The sequence below is a fragment of the Epinephelus lanceolatus genome, chromosome 8 (assembly GCF_041903045.1).
Source record: "Epinephelus lanceolatus isolate andai-2023 chromosome 8, ASM4190304v1, whole genome shotgun sequence".
NCBI classification, from domain to species: Eukaryota; Metazoa; Chordata; class Actinopteri; order Perciformes; family Serranidae; genus Epinephelus; species Epinephelus lanceolatus.
Window position 1 is genome coordinate 20,481,932 of NC_135741.1, and position 17,632 is coordinate 20,499,563.

Genomic DNA, 17,632 nt, shown 5'->3' on the forward strand with positions numbered 1-17,632 from the left:
ATGGCTGCAGCTCAGCAGTCAGAGCACTGCACATTAATTACCAAAGTGCAAATAAAATATCCAGCTAATTAAAAAATAAGTGCTAATTTAAACATTTGTTATCAGTTAACATTTGAAGTTTAATTGATAACAATATTATAATTTATTAGTTAATTTATATTTTGTTTTCATAGTCTGAATCTACAAAGTAACTAAAGCTGTCAGATAAATGTAGCAACAAGTGAAATATTGACCTCTGAGATGTGGTGGAGTATAAATATAAAGCAGCGGGAAATAGAAATAATCAGGTGAAGTACAAGTACCTCAAAATTGTACTTAAAATCGATCTCTTTCTAGGACGTTTGACCGATCTGCATGAAACTCGGTGAACATAATCTAGGGACCAATATCTAAAGTTCCCTCCTGGCAAAAGTTGGAAAACTTACTAAAACTGAGCTTCTATAAGGCAATGAATATTGCGGAGGGCGTGGCTCATCACATAAAGTTATATAACATCTCAAGGGTTTCACCGATCACCACACAACTTTGTAGGCATATGACCACACATAATCTGAGGGGACGCCTCCATTATTGACCCCATCAAACAAAATGGGGGCGCTAGAGAGCTAATTTCTTATCTAGGCCTAACTGCCATATGGATTTTTCCTAAACTTGGTAGATATGTAGAACAGGACGCTTCAAGGTGACTGGAGAAATGTAACTCTAATTGGCAACTGGGTGGCGCTATAACAACAGAAAAATGGCTAAAATGCGACAGATCGCTGTGGCTGCAATCCAAACTCCGTCTGAATACACTGCTCTTCTTAATGGGTTCAGTTGACTATTTAATCTGCAATTTCCTATGACCTGTATCCCAAACACACACCATGTGAAACTGTACGTGGGCAACTGTGCACTCAATGGGTATGGACTAGTTTAGATATATTTTAATTACTGATGTGGTTAGTGTTTTGTTAAGAACTGAAAATGAGGTGAATAAAGATTAACATGATTATACTGAGATAAAATAAAGATAAAACTTCATGTCAACAGGATTACTAATAAAGATATAATAAAAAAAAGAAGAAGAATGGAATCACCCTGAATTAGGTGGTGAATAAGCTGACAGGCCGGGTCACAAGAAGGTAACTAAGAGTATTTACTAAGTACTGTAAGTGTAATTTTGAATTAGTCATGCTTTTTATGCTTGATCTTTGTCTTTGCTGAGTAAAACACAAAAATTAGTAACAAAAACATACAAAACAAGTAAAAAATATATATAATTATGCACACACATTAAAGGGGAGCTATTATGCGTTTTCGTATTTGGAGTGTCATATATTATGTTACAATAGAAGATGTTCATGTTAAAAGTGGTCGAAGTTTTAAATAATAAGGTAAGACAATTTCCTGGGTTTGAGGACACTCCCAGGGAAATGTTGTCATAAGCAAGCTCTGTTTTGATGCTTTTCTTTGCACTCTGTGACCTTATTTTTATTAAAAATACACAGCTTAATCATTGAATAATTGAAATGTGTACCTCTGTGCAGCCTACTTTACAGATTTCTTGTGAGTTGTGATGTTAAAAATATCAGAAGTTTATAGAAATTAGCATTAGTATTGAGCAGAAACAGAATATCTCACAACTTCTATTATTAAACATTTATAGTTGGTGAAACGTAAGTCAAGTACTGTGTACTGTGTTTTTCCAAAAAAAAACTTTGGCCAATTGATGTAATAGTGCTTCATTCGCATCCTCCCATGACCCTCTACCACTGTGCCAAATTTCACATGGATTGACCAAGTCAGTGAGGAGAAAAATGTGGAACAGACACACACACAGACACACAGACACACAGACAGACACACAGACAGAGTTTCCGTCATTATATAGTGAGATAAATATCAGTTTATCTTCACTTGATCTTTTGTTGCTGCATTTTAATTAAGTCCATACTTTTCAGTTAAGGTATAACCGTCTGTTTCTCTGTCCCTCATCTACAGCCACATGTAGGCTTTTATCACAGCAGACATTTTGACTTGTCATAGTAGGAAAAGCACAGGTGTTACTGATAACATGAACGATGGCTCTGTTATATTTAAGTGTCCCAGTAAGAGTAAGCAGGCACGCAGGAACCTGAAATAAAAGCAGCTTAATGGAATTCAGCCATTATTAATGTCATTATTTGCACCTGTGCGTTTCCTACTATGACATGTCAAAATGTTTTCCTTGGAAAAGACTCTCCCCAAACCAAACCACTGCCATTCTCCTGCCATCCACCAGATGTCCTCATCACCTGACCACCCCATGATTGACACACACCTGCATCTCATAACCTCATCAGTCACTTTGCATTCATTCCCTGCCATGTTGTCAAAGTGCCTAACACTTTTGCCCAACAGCACCCAACAATGATAATATTACTAGAGATGTCCAACCTCCTTTGTTGAGATACAAATACTTCTGGATACACTTACTAACAAGATGGGGCGTCATCATCATAGAAGGAAAGACCAAAGTCCCCAGAAGACCAAAGAGTACTACTTAGTTGGGCATATGGTGCAGCAGAGCACATTTTATTAGAACTATGGAGACTGAACTCTAAAGATTTGAGCAACAGTGGCATCTTGTGGCCACTTAGTGTAGTTGTATAAAAATACCCATGTGTAAAGAACAAAAAGTGAGTTCACACAGAAGTGTGTAAAGATTACTATACATGGATCACTGCAGGCAGTGTGTTCACAGTGGGAGAAAAGAACCAGAACTTTAACTGAAATATGTGTTACTGGACAGTTTCCTGATATTTCAGATGTATAACTGATAATTTTTCTGAATGCTTATTCTTTGCAGCTCTAATGGGGTGTATTATGTATCAGTAGTTTTTTCTTTTTGTTTAAAAGCAGTACTTTTTTCTCTAGGGGTTCTTCAGATGTTGGCTACCTCTAATTATGTGTCCATTCGTCAGTTACCCTCAGATCAAAAGAATGAAAAGGTTTTTTGATAAAAATGAATCCAAGTTGTGAGTATTGTTTTAACAGGACTGTGTCGGTATGCCAGGTGCTGTAATCCTCAAGTGTCGTAACTCTCTCTCTGATGCACTGTCTGTCGGAGCTAGATCGAATGACTGAGTCATAATTAATATGTTATCTGAAGCCAAAATTTTATACAAGTAATATTTATACTGATTTAAATAAACAATTTGATTGTATTTTCCGATCTTTGCTGATTAACAGTTTTGTGTGAAAGAAATTAAAGGCCTGTCCCAAATATAGGCCTGCTAGTATTTGAAGTTCTACAGTATATACCTAATTGAATTTTAAACACTCCCTAACACTTAAAGCACTGGAAGATTTATTTTTTCATTAACATCATTGAGGCTTTTTTTGCTTATACAGCATTTAACAATTTTTCCACAAAAGGTTTTTCTTTGACGACACATTGTTGAAACATTTAGCAGACACATAATCATCAGCAGGAAAACACCAATGTATGATGTCATCTGGTGGTGGAGAAGTGAAACTACACAATGACGAGGGAAAAAGAGTTTTATTTCAAACAGACAGGCATAATCTGTTATCAACCCATGTCAATAGGAATACAGTTGAAAGGCTCTAATAACCTTTGGTAGGTTTCTCTTTACAGACCCATCACATATTAAGACTCTGATACATTTTCACACCATTAGCAAAACACAATGATGGTTACATCAAAGAAAGCAAAGTGAGCTTTAAGGTATGACTACAGTGAGAAATAGTGATACATAATGTCATCATAATAGTAATCCTAATTATCTTATTTCATATTGACAGATTAAACACAAAGTGCTTCCCAAGGGCCAGTTTTAAAAGATTGAAGATGTGTGTGAAGCGTCCACCTTTTAAAATAGCTTCTTTGCATCTCCATGTTTGAAACATTGTCTACAGCTACATATACAGTCTGCAGAGACATGGATGAAAGCTTGACTTGACTGGTTAGCAGAGACAACTGCAGGGCAGTAAATCTAGTCTGCATTTGTAGCGCCCTCTAGTGCTCGATTTGAATGAGACTTTCAGGGTATGTTTCAGGTACCTGCACTGACATTCCTCAAAGTGTCATAATGATTGGCCTATTTCTGTGCTAAGCCACGCCCACTCAAAGTCTATTGGTTAGTTGTACAAATTGGACCTACAGTTTAGGAGGAGATGTCATAAATAGGTTTAAAAAATATTAAAAATGGCAGAAAATGTAGTCAGGCAGATAGATGTCTGTGCCAAGTTCCATGTAAGTCGGACTTATGGTATAGGGGACTTTTCAAGTTCAATATTTTTACCTTAAATTATGGCGCCCCAGTTTGGCTTATTGGGATCATATTTGTTGAACAAGATTTGCACCAAACTTCCAGTCACTGGTGAAAATCTTTCAGCTCTTTGGAGTTGAAACCCGAAAAAAAGATGCAAACAATATAAGAGACATTTCACAAACAAATTAAAAGATGAACAGTAAATAAGTAATGATAAATGCAGTAGGTGAGCACTGTCTTATATCTTTGTCGTAAGTGTTGTCTGTGTGAAAGCAGCCGACTCACCTAACTTAACTGCAAACCAAATCTACCCTCAGGTACTAATAAAGTTACCTTACCTTACCTTAGATACAGTAAAATGACCAAGTTGCAACCACAACACCAAAAACAACCTCTAATCAAAAATCACTCAAAGTCAAACTAATATCTGATCTGATTACCACATTAATTCACACAATTTATAGAGTATAAATAGATAGATGTCTGTACCAAGTTCCATGTAAGTCAGACTTATGGTATAGGGGACTTTTCAAGTTAAAAACATTTTACCTTAAATTATGGCACCCCAGTGTGGCTTATTGGGATCATATTTATTGAGCAAGATCTGCACCCAACTTCCAGTCATTGGTGAAAACTGAATGTGTCTTTCAGCCCTTTGGGCTTAATGATAAATGCAGTATGAGCAAAGATAAAGTAAAATGACCAAGTTGCAACCACAACACCAAAAACAACCTCTTATCAAAAATCACTCAAAGTCAAACTAATATCTGATTTGATTACCACATTAATTCACACAATTAACATCAAAACCAAACACCTTTAAATATGTCATGTCCCTAAAATTCAGATTAACTCAATTTAACATGTTGGTAGTAAATCATAATAAACCAGTGAGTATCAGGGAGTGTTTGCCTTCTCTCCATCTGCCAAAACTTATTCTCCCCCTGGGTTTTGCTGTGGTGCTTCTTGGCCTTCCACCTGCATGTAAAAAAAGACAGAGAAATGCATTAATATTTAACATGAGCAGTGCACTGAGATATGTACTTCATCATCACTGAAGCAGGGCACTGTACTCAGGGGTTAAAGTGGGGTTGGCCTGGTGGGGAAGCCCCCAAATCCATAGGAGCAGTGTAGTGGGGAAAAATGATTCATCTCAAAATAACTGCCAAACTGATTTGTACTGTCACCTCCAATTTAGTCCATTACTGTGAACTTTACCACATTGCTGCAAACTACACAGTTACATAGCCTGTGTTTGTTCTAACTATCCAGTATTCTCACACAGATGCTGAATAACTCAAAAATGATTATCATTCATTTGTTGTCAAAGACATTTCACATCATTAGTTAACCTCATACATCTATTGACCAAACTATTTTAGTCAATTAGTCAATGTGAAAAAGGTCATTAGCAGCAGCCCTACACGGCACTAACTCCAGATCCAAGATCAGAGAGCAACTGAACTGCATTCAGATCTTGGAGATCTGACAAGATGTAACATAAATAATTGCACCTTCCCTGCTCATGTGCCCATCCTAATACACCTAATGTAGTACAGACTACAGTATCACTGCCATTTAGTAGAACCTCAAGCCTGAGGGCCCCACACAGTACTTTTCTATATTTAACAGCCTAGATCTGAATATTACCTGTGGCACTGGCAAATCTCTATCTTTGCACCAGTTCCTGAAGCGCTCACGGACACCGTCCAGTGGCTCTTCATCAGTCTTCTTACAGTAAACCCTGATCAGCTTCTCAGAAAAGCATGTTGGGAGGAGGCTGGACACCTGACAAGAATGACAACAGCATAAACTTGAGAAAAATGCCATACTGTAACAGAGGCTGTGTTATAAAGAAATACACGCAAGGAATGAATAGCTCATGGAAAGACAGAGATGATTTTGTTGTCATTGCATTAGTTCTGACCCGCTCTCTGGGGATATGGAATGATCTGGTAGGATCTCTCTTGCTGTAGAAATACACCTTTCTAATTGGGTCCTCGTTGTTGCTCCCATAGTCCATAGTACTGTCCTAAAAGAGAAGGGTTAGACAGAGCCCTGTTTTAACATTCACAAGTAAATTATGACAGGCATCTCACAAATTAAATCATAATCCACAAAACCCAAGATTGACAGAAAAGTGAAGTAAAAGTGATAAGACGAAAAACTCACTATAACTACAAAGTCCTCTGGGTTTAGCCCGTCCCCTTGAAGGGCTCCAGTCAATTCCTCTTTCCAGTTGGCCTCAAGGATCTTGACAACACACAGTAAGGGTATGGCCACATTAGAAATAAAAAAAAAAACCCACATCTTTGTTTCTCATTTTTGGCCGTCTGTCCACACTGCAACATGATCAGTTATTCAAAGGTTCAAAACGTTATTCAGAGTATATAAATCTTAATATGAATATTTTACTGTGTATGGGGAAAATGGGGAAAATCTACAGCACAGACACGCTAGAGTTAACTTGTAAGTCATATCAACACGTTCACATCCCAACTTTTCAAATACTGGCACTTTGTAAGTGGATATACGTGTGCAGTCTGACTGGCACTCCCTGGTTTAAAAGCTAGGGTACAGAAGCATTTCGGCCTCTATCAAGTTGAGGGATTGGTAATTGTAATAGTAATTGTGACTGATAGGAACACATGACATCCAGGTACAATACCCAGAGAGACATCTGCGCTCATCAACCACAAAAGGAGCACAACATCCAGCTCTGTTATAACAAAACCTGTTCTTATGATTGTCGGTGTACTTATAGCTGCAGTGAAATAGATAACATGTCAAACTGAAGTGTTTTGCTATACAGGCACAAAAACACGCGGTGCACACCTCGATTTGGCTTGGTGTACAGTTTGTTTCAGCCAGTAACTTGTAGTGGTTTCGAGTGATGATCCTCTGTAGAATCTCCCTCGCCTCAGCCAAGAGCGGATCGGAGGAGTTGAGTATTTGGTTAAAGACATCATCTACAGGACAAACAGAGCAGAAGACAGATCAGTTAGAACAAACCAAAGACAAGGTCACAAAATCATTTGTAGTGTTTCACAAATAAACAACAATAAGCAACATTAGCTCGGCATGGCATTTACCACCAAAATTCTTAGAATAATTCAGACAATTGTCAGTTTTTTATATCACGGTTTATGTTAGTAAATAAAAACAATTAAGCACAAGAAGTAATACTGACAGGAGTCTGACAGAATATGTTTGGACAATTCAGAAGACACGTAGTCTTTGTTGAACACAGATGGTGGTTTGTGTATCCTGCCCACTCCTCCCTCTGCACTAATGTTTAAACACAAGCTTACAGCACACAGTGGTATCTACAGACCTGTCAGCTTGGTGAAGGCCTCCATGTCATCTATGGCTGTGGAGAGAGTGAACATCTTCCCTCCTGAGCCTTCAATCTGGATGTGCTCGTCTGCTTTTACAAAGGCCTCTGCAATCCTGGATAATCATATACAATATGTGATCACCTAATGTATATTATACAAGAGAGTCAATTTTATGAAATAAGCTACATCATACAGCAGACAAAGCAAAATGTTGTTTCAGTATAAACCTGAGAAGGGTTAGTACTTACATGAACTCCATGATCTTGTTCACACTGTGCTGGTAGGCTCTTCTGTGGAGACTGTACCTTGTGTGGAACATGTCATACAGATTGTTCACCTCCTATTAAAATAATTACATGTATTTTAGTCACATCTAATCATCTGAACAGATTGTTGTTTTAAAATCCAATCAAAAAGTTAGATGTAGCAAAGTCAGCACCTTGTCTCTGGTGCAGATGTGCCTCTGCCCGTCCACCTCACACACCCTGGCAAACCTAAAGTAGCGGAGATGGTCAAAGTTGTTCCGGATGCCCAGGTGGTGGCAGTCCCTGAGAGGAGACAGTAAAGAAATGTGTGAAGAAAATAGGCTTTTTATGTTAAACTAATCAAAGCACCCTGGAGATTGCTCCATACTGTTACAATCAGGAGAATGTTGTAATTGGATGCGGATGCCCCCTGGAAACTTTGTGGGGCTGCAGTAGCTCAGTCCATAGGGACTTGGGTTGGGAACCGGAGGGTCGCCTGTGCGAGTCCCCGTCCGGACCAAATATGGAGCGTGGACTGGTGGCTGGAGAGGTGCCAGTTCACCTCCTGGGCACTGCCGAGGTGCCCTTGAGCAAGGCACCGAACCCCCCAACTGCTCGGGGCGCCTGACCAAAGAGCAGCCCCCTCACTCTGACATCTCTCCACTTTGTGCATGTATAGGTCCTGTTTGTGCATGTGTGTGTCTTTCAGACCTGTGTGTAATTGACAAGTAAGAGTGAAAACACTGAATTTCCCCTCAGGGGATTAATAAAGTAAATAAACTTAAACTTAATTGTTCTGGGGAAATAACACATAATAATTTATCACTCTGCATCACAAAGTGAATTTCTCTTCAGTAGCTGAACAACAAGCCTCACCTGGCAAAGTAGTCAAACTTGTCCACATCAATGCCATTTGTTTTGTTGGCCACAATTTCATAGAGGAAGGACTTGTCCTGTGGACGGCCTTCATATGGCCACTGCAGAGATGACAGCACATTATTGACATTAGACACTGGCTGCTGTAGTAATAATGATACTGAATGATTTCAAACAGTTTACACAGGCAGGACTGATGTTCTGCACCTTTTAGTCAGTTCAGATAACTCTGTATGCCCCTTTAGGAGTGACTCCTGAGGCAGGCACAGTAAAAAGAAACATACAGCAAGACATATAAGGAGAAATATATGACAGACAACCAGTGACCACGTGGTAAAGAAATACAGTCCACAGCACAACATTAGTACCAAACATACCAGGATGTTCTACTACATCCTGTCCGATTTTGCAGTATGTAAGCCAGCATGCTTTTATGACTACTCTGACCCACAATCCTCTGCGCACGTCACATTGACTGAGCCACAAACACATGACAGCTTCACACCTCGTTAACATCTGTTTGACAGCTGACTGACAGCTGTCAGAAGGTGCAATTACAGATGACAGCGCTTTTAACCAGTGGAACAGGAATCAATCTGTGCAGTCATAACTTTTGAGTTCAACTAGACATATTTCAAAGTAACAACAGCAGACAACAACAGCAGAGCTCTACGGGTTGATCTCCATCTCTGGCGCACTTGGTGAGTGGCGTTTGTTGTATCTCCAAGGTAACGGATATAAAAGCAAGATGGTCAAAGTTCAGGGCCTAATGTTATGAGAAAGTAGTATGTCCCGACTGTGTTCATACTGCATGCAACAGTAAGTACTTTTTAGGAGCGGCTGCAGCACCTAGTAGACGTAAAAAGATTAAGTATGCAATTTGGAACAAACCTCATCAACTGTCTCTGGGTCCAGTCCTACAATCATCTCTTTGATGAAGGTCTGGTCCTCAGGCAGCACCAGGCCGTACCTCTCCATCTCCTGCTGTAGGCCATTACGTTCCACTAGGTGGTCAAACATCTGTAGAGAGGCGTCCTCATGCTGCAAGATACATAGATTCATCAATATATGAGAATTAATAGCAAAAATATAGACAGATAGATAGATAGATAGATAGATAGATAGATCGATAGATAGATAGATAGATAGACTGATTGATTGATGCTCAGTGATGGGTGTTGGTGTAAAACCAACAACAGTGACTCTCTCCAAAATCTGCACAAACTCTGCCTCGTGAATGACACAATTTCATGTTTTACAAATGTTCCGTGTGGGTTCATTATACCAAGGTTTGACGTTTACATTATACTGCTGACATTTATTACAGCACCAATAATTAATGTCAGGAGAATCAACATTTTCATTGTTGTTGTTGTTCCATTGTTAAATATGTCATGTTGATGTCACTTAATTTCAGGATGCACCTATTAATAGCCTTGCTGACTGCCATTGGCCTATTAGCAAATAAGATGACATCCACCGATGGCAGTGGCCGATGTTTTCCTTTTGTACCACATCAATAGTGACAATACAAAATATGTTTGGGATGAACAGAGATCTTCCTCGGGACGCTGTCAGGATGAAAGAACAAAGTAAAGTCCATCGACACGTCAGGGGACACACCATATTGTTTCCTTGACAATGCTACATTGTGAACAACTAATCTGTGTTTGACATCAGCAGGAGGAGAATTATTTAACGTATTAATCACATTATGATGTGTTGAAACTCTTGTCAGTAAATGAGTTTTGGGCAAAGGTTGTTCTCATGAGGTGTTCAAATGTGATCTTGTAAAATGTAGCGTTTGGTGAGAAACGTGAATAAATGCAGTTGTTTGAAGAAGAAATTTGTTGATGTATCCAACATGAAACAAATATTAGAGAGAGAATTTATGAAATATAGTAAAAAGACTTTTGAAGCAGTTATTTAAAAAATGTTTTTTCACATGAAAGAATGTTATTTTAAAGGTTCTTTCATAAATTTGTATGAATACATTTGTGCTCATTCAAAGATAGCATAATGAAGGACTGAACAGTTCAGTATTTTTTTCATAATTAATATTATTATTAAATTGATATTTTAAACATGAGTATGAGCCCAGAATTACACAGCTGATGGATTCCTTATTTAATTGCACACATTATATATTACATAATAGGTCCAAACTTGGGTAAAGGAACATCTGTTCATAGAGGTGTAAGTATCACTTTCTTCCTGAGTCTGTGTTCTGTGCTTGGGTTCACCTTGTTGATTGTAACAGATGGAGTATTGATACAGTAAAGACTTATAACTTCTCAAGCCTGTGCCATGTTGGCCTTTAGGTTTGTCTGGCTGAAAGAACCACGCTGCCCCACACTAAAATATCAGCAGCAGGGACAAGAATCGCTCTCCCCTCTCCTCATTGAGCCTGACTCACCTATGTACGATGATTTCAGTGGTTATCACTGCAAAACTTCAGTTAATAGCCCGGGCTACTAATTGCTTAAATCACTGCATCAACAGGCGTCTATATGGGACAGGCCTTTAATTCCTTTCACTGTTGAAAGGAATGTTAAACTGTTGCTCAGCAAAGATGGTAAATACAATCAAACAGTTTATGTAAACCAGTATGAATATTACTTGTTTAAACCTTAGGGCTCAATTATGAATCATTCATTCGATTTAGGTCGGATAGACAGCCCATCAGAGAGAGAGAGAGAGAGAGAGAGAGAGAGAGGGAGTTACGGCACCCAGCATACCAACACAACATCACTTTATCCTGCAAAACAATATTTACAACTAGGATTCATTTGGATTCTTTTGATGTGAGGACCCTTACAGACTAAAAGAATATGAATAACTTACAGAGTAATAGAGGAATGGACACATGATTTGAGGTTGCCAACAACCTGGTTTTATACATCTGAAGAACTTCTATAAGAAAACATGAACTGCTTGAAAACCAGACCAGGCGTCTGATTAAGACAGGTGTTTATTTAACAGTAACAGTTTTACAGTATTTCATATCATGTCATATGTCAGGGACAACAGAAATAACAGTTTCTCACCCTCCACTCATGTCCTGGATGTGCCTCAGGGATGAACATCTTATCATACAGATGGGAAAAGGGTCCATGTCCTAGATATGGGAGATACCATAAAATAAGTCAAACTGTGAAGTGAAACATTTGTGAGTGTATCTTATCAGGCCTGTTTTATTTTAGGCTAGTATTAGAGACAGGCCTTTACTGATATTGATGATATTATAAAAATATGTTTTGTAATCTGCTGCAAATTACTGTTATTATTGTTTGTTTATTTTCTTTAAAGCAACAACATACCAGTAGTCATGCCATACACACAGTTCCACTGTGTGTCTATAAAACATTAGTTTCCATCCAAATTCAGCACTAATATCAATTTCAGAATTTCCAGAAAAAATTGAGCATATCTGTTTATGTTGATTTATAGTGACTATGATTAATAAAATCTCAGATCTTAACTGCGGACTAAAAAACATGACTATTGACTGTCTATTTCACTGATAATGAATGAGGGAGCCACTTTTTTGGTGTAGCTACAAATGTGCGCCAACACTATAACTGCCTTCCAGGAGAGACTGTCTGAAAATGCTGTTGTACATTTAAACAATTGTGTACTTGCTGCAAATATTTCACAATAAGTGCTCTCCCACTTGGTCAAAGGGCACAATCTTTCACCTCTCCTGTTAGACAGTTAATCTGAATGACCTGCAGGAACTGTTGAGTTTAGCTCAACACTGAAATGAAAACAACAGTTTTGTTAAGAAAAGAAAAACTGGCTTTTATGTGACATTTTGTGGATAGTTACACTTTCATTTCCACTCTTATTCACACCCAGCAAATACTATTTAAAACCTATTTCATGTAATAGTGAAAAAGAGTGTGTCACTCACCCAGGTCATGGCAAAGACCAGCAATCTGCACACAAAGGATGTCTCTTTCAGTGATGAGGAGTTCTGGCTGCTTTTCACTTGCATGCAGAGCTTTTACAAGTTCTCCTGCTAGGTGCCCCACCCTTTATCCCCACATACAGAACACATCAACAAAAAACGGGTTACACAATTACCACACGAGTATCCTGCTGCAAAACTGGAAACATCAACTTTTACTATACCTATACTAATGTGTTTGCTTTGGTTGTATCAGTTATATTAGGTGCTTTTCTTCCTGCTTTGGATTGTGATTTGCTCGGGACACAAAACTGTATCTATCTGATAATATGCGGACCTACCCAATAGAGTGTTCAAAGCGGTTGTGGGATGCTCCAGGGTAAACAAAGTAAGCCCCTCCAAGCTGCTTGATGTTTCGTAGTCTCTGGAACTGAGGTGTGTCAATGATTTTGACGAGTAGTGGGTGTAACTCCATATGCCCGTGGATGGGATCATTAAACACCTGGCACAGCACATAGAACAGAAACCAAGTCCTGTTATGTTTACAAGAGTACCAGTAAAACCAGAAGCAAACATGAAGCCAAAGCTACAGAGGAATGGCTGAACAACACCCTGACAGGATCACTGAGCATGTGATAGAACAAAATACAACAAAAATGGGACACACCTAGTTTATCTATGACCCAGGACATACCAGTAAAGGTACAATTAGTGAACTAGTTTTCCTTTATTGAGGGTGCCTGCTGTGCAACAGCAAGGCAACTATATATGATCCATTGTGTTTATTCTTCTTCTTCAACAGAGATTTGCCAAGCGGTCTTTATGAAAATCACAAAAAACAACATAATTTTTTCCATTCAAATGAATGGCAGATCATTGAAAGAAAAAAAAACACGTGAGAAGAGTTAAAATCACACCTCTTTGAGACCACACCAAACTGCTATACTTTGACATAGAAAATGTTTTAATTTAAACACGATGTGTTACCTTGTGCTGTCCTTGCTCTTCCATCTTCCAAAGCTTCCTGATACTGTGCTGGATTTTCTGGAGAAAGTGATTTCTATGGAAAAAAGAATGTACATAAGAGCACAGTAGGGAATGAGTTCAAGAAAGAAAAGTGAGGTGTGAAACAAGAATAAATCCAGTGAGGTGAGTGTTCTTGCACTGAATTACTGCAACCACCTCAGAGAAATTTAAAATGCAACAATTAAAATACTGTTTATATACTGTATGCTGTGGCTTAATGAGGCCATGCTACTTATTTAAATTTTTAAAACTGTGTAGAAATACTTTCCGTTTTTTCTCCTTTTTCAGCTTTTAGTTTAGGTTTTTTCGTCTCAAAATAGGCTGCAATTTTTTTGCTATATGTAAACTGTAAAGACTGTTTCCATATTGTGATACAATGTGAATTTACTTTGTATCAGTATAGGATACAGTGCACATTTGTCTGTCCAATCCAGCTGGACTAAACTCACTTCCCAGAGTCTTACCTCAGATTAAAGTTACAGTTTTTCTTCACTGTATACACACATAGAGTAAAACTATGGACACAATTCTGAAAACTTGAAGCTCATGTATCAACACCAAGACTCCAGACTGCTGAACTTTGAGCACAATTCTATTGTTTTAACTCAAGTAGAGATTTTTAAATCACATTTTTGCATAACTTAGCACACTTTGTTCACCTGAAAAACTCTGGCCTGTGAAACAACACGCCCTTATTACAAGCTGGTCTGACTCACATCTCACCTGCTCAAACACAATTAGCAAAACACACCAATCCTGTGTCAGAGCATTAAAAAGGCCTCAGGTGACTTCTGCTGTGTCAGAAAAAAATGGAGCAGCACAGAGAACGGAGAGGAAGGCCGACCAAAAAAACATTTGTTGGCGTTGATACATGAGCTCCAAGTTTTCAGAATTGTGTGCATAGTTTAATTTCATATGTGTATACAATGGAGAAACAGTGTAATAGCAGTCCTATATTACATTGTATTTATTATGATAATTTCTACCATACTGCACAACATATTTTTTTTTGTAAATACAGCTGCAACAGCTTGTTCTCAACAGCTAACTTATTAAGGCCAGCAGTGAGATGAAAACTAGTCATCAATTTATTTTACCAAACCAGAAAACCTACCTTTAAATTTATCCACCTATGTCCTCGTTCTTCGTCTTGTAGTTACTCACAAGTTTCATCCACTTCCCATCAATCACAGTTCAATTCTTTGTAGCGTCTAGAGGTCGTAGCTGTTTGTCATTTCTGATGTTGATCTGACGAGCGCTGGCTATATCAGGATAGTCACACTAATGATGTTATTGTCACAGCTCCTCCCTCCCAGGTGCTGTGTTTAATTAAAGGTCATGACCAACTTTCACTGACGGTCTGATATTACTGTGTAATGACCGCTGCGAGTAGCAACGGTCATTACACAGTTGCTATGTAGCCCAGCGTTGCCCTGCAACACTGCAGCTGTCAAACAACTTCCGAGGGAAAAACAAACAGAAGTGGCTGATTTTAACATTTCTTTTAACTTATTTGGAGAGTAGCTACAAGGATTTTGAGGAATGGGATGCCGCTGAAGAAAAGAAATGGAGAAGGAAAGAAAAAAATCAAGCGAAAAACGGCACAAGGAACTGACACCTGAAGACCTTCAAGTGATAGAGGAGGAGAAAGATGAGATAAATACAAAAAAGACAACAAAATGGGCTACTGTACTATACTGTACTACTAACGTTACTACTATACTGACGGACTTTCTCTGCCAAAAACAAAAGAACACAGATTTGAATACACACTCAGCAGTCATGCTTAATGACATTTTACGCGAGTTTTATGCCTCGGTTCAGTCCACTGAGCCTGAGTGAGTACAAAACTTTCACCAAAAGTTGTCGAATCCGGTCGGTTTTAATGCACTTCGCGGAGGTAGACAACATTATTTATTTAACTGATAATTAGCTGTGTAATAATCGGGATAATGTATAATGAGCCGGTGAATAGTGGGAAAATAACTCCCTTCACGGTCTTTACCCCCTTCAGGGGAGACATTACTTAATGTCTCCACCACACATGAGTTTGTTCACTGTCGTGAAAGTAAAATTCTTTTGTGATAGATTAGACAACAAAAATATTTTAGAGCACCGACTTAAAAAAACTGAAACAAAACCTGGCCATAAATGCAGCAGAGGTAGCCCTACATTGAAATGTATGGACGCTGATTGCGCTAATGATTAAAGGTATGTACCTCTGGACAGTGGTCGAATTGTTAATTTTTAACAAGGGGGATGCAATGTAGCTTTGATTTTTTTGCGTGCACACACATCATCAAATATGACAGCACAGATGTGCAAAATTAATCAAGATAAAGAAAAATGGCATGACCTATACCTGCTGCCTTTAAAAACACAAATAATGCAGTAGTATTGCTATTGCAATACACACAAACATTTTAGAGTATAAATAAGACTAGTTCTGAAATAGCTGTGAATATTAATCTTAGAGTCACTCTTATCCTATAGACATTTCCTTAGCCAGTTATAATTTCTCCTTACCTGTGAAGCCTTGGGCTGATAATTGGTGCTGCTGTCAGGTCCCTGTCCTGATACCTGCCTGGTTTCTCCCTGGCTCTCTTCTATCTATTGCAATAATATAGATAATAAATGTGCAAAGCAAAATTCATAAATAAAATTAGGAATAATAGTGCTGACATAGCTGTGGAAATTAATCGCACAGTCACTTTTATGCTATAGATATTTTCTCTCAGCCAGTTATAATCTCTCCTGTGAAGACCCTGCATGATCATCCTTGCTGGCTTCTGGTCCACTATCTCCTCCCTGACCCTGCTCTTCATATTGTGGCAATAAAGATTAAAAAAATATGTGCAAAGCAATAGTGAGCATAAGTTCTTATTAAGGAGGAGTGGGTTTTTTCCTAGCATGAAACTAGCTAGCAAGCGATTTTACATAGGTAATAATAACATTAGTATTCTTGTTAAGAAGCTTAACTTGATATATTGGCATCTATTAATTAGTCATCATTTAGCTAACATTATCTACATGCAACAGCATTACTCAACTTACACTTGCTGGCTGGTTTGCTGAACATAGTTAACACAGAGGTACTGCCCAGGGGCACACCTCTTGTCTGTGTGCGGTTGATAACAACATGACAGCGTGTCTGCCGCCTGGCGCCGCCTATTCATGGTGCGTTTAAAGACGGCTCGGAAAAACATGTTACCACATGTTAAAAACGAATTTAACAGTTGTAAGGGCTGTAAAAAAGTGCGGGGGACGGAGGGCACAGATACGGGAAGTGCGACAAATTACGTTTGTGCCTGCACACACACATTCTAGATTAACAAGGGGGATGCTTTTTAGTCAATTTTCTAATAGAGGGGATGGCATCCCCCCTCATCCCCCTTCAATTCGACCACTGCCTCTGGAAGAAGACAGTTGATTGTTGAGTCTCATTCGTCAAACACCAATGCTTTGGGTTGGTCGTCTGGTTGAACCATCACCCCAAAGCATCGGTATTTGACGACCTGGGAATGAGACTCAACAATCACCTGTCTTTCTCCAGAGTTACATACAGCACCTTTAAATCTCACAAATATGCACAGCTGCTTTTCATCAGAATGACATGAAATTCACAAGAATGTTGTGCAGTTACGAAGGTTTGGTGAATCGGACTTGGAGCACTCAAAGGAGCAAACTTCACAGAAGAAAAAGAGACTCAGGATAAGTATAGGAAAATGCTCCTGCATAAGGCCCAGTGAGCCCAAGCATAAAGCCACAGCTACACAGGGATGGCTTTAAAAACATGCTGATGAAATCATTAAGCACCTGGCAGAACAAGAATTAGACTCATCTATTTATGATCCAAAATAGTACCAGGAAAAACCACTCCCAGATTTGGTTTATTTGGTTAGCAGGTGAGATGTGAGACAGACCAATGTGGTGACTTTTGGCTTTTATGTGAGACAGACCAGACATGGACTTTTGGCT

At 38.7% G+C, this 17,632-nt stretch overlaps 1 protein-coding gene across 4 annotated transcripts; it reads right to left on the minus strand.

Moving 5' to 3' along the window:
• Positions 1-3,507: 3,507 nt before the first annotated feature.
• LOC144464144 (deoxynucleoside triphosphate triphosphohydrolase SAMHD1-like) lies at positions 3,508-17,072 on the minus strand. 4 transcript variants are annotated; one of them, XM_078169977.1, is made up of 17 exons: positions 16,709-17,072; positions 16,181-16,264; positions 14,769-14,916; positions 13,616-13,688; positions 12,970-13,130; positions 12,632-12,753; positions 11,766-11,836; positions 9,610-9,759; positions 8,719-8,819; positions 8,037-8,145; positions 7,846-7,937; positions 7,594-7,709; positions 7,095-7,228; positions 6,432-6,512; positions 6,187-6,291; positions 5,910-6,047; positions 3,508-5,237 (listed from the first exon to the last, which is right to left on the minus strand). In XM_078169977.1, the coding sequence occupies exons 4-17, from the start codon at positions 13,637-13,639 to the stop codon at positions 5,193-5,195; spliced, it is 1,449 nt and encodes a 482-aa protein (XP_078026103.1). In that variant the 5' UTR covers positions 13,640-13,688; positions 14,769-14,916; positions 16,181-16,264; positions 16,709-17,072; the 3' UTR covers positions 3,508-5,192. The 4 variants fall into 4 exon arrangements, with proteins under 4 accessions (XP_078026103.1, XP_078026104.1, XP_078026101.1 ...); XM_078169978.1 differs by lacking the exon at positions 14,769-14,916; XM_078169975.1 differs by lacking the exon at positions 16,709-17,072 and having other exon boundaries at positions 16,181-16,698.
• Positions 17,073-17,632: the final 560 nt, after the last annotated feature.

What these genes read in the sequence shown, in the direction of transcription:
- LOC144464144 (XM_078169978.1), bottom strand. Translation starts at nt 13,639, where the DNA reads ATGGAAGAGCAAGGACAGCACAAG. An exon ending in ACCCAGAGACAGTTGATGAG is followed by an intron (nt 8,820 to 9,609) that starts GTTTGTTCCAAA and finishes TCATCTCTGCAG; the next exon opens with TGGCCATATGAAGGCCGTCC. An exon ending in TCCATATCCCCAGAGAGCGG is followed by an intron (nt 6,048 to 6,186) that starts GTCAGAACTAAT and finishes CATTCTTGTCAG; the next exon opens with GTGTCCAGCCTCCTCCCAAC.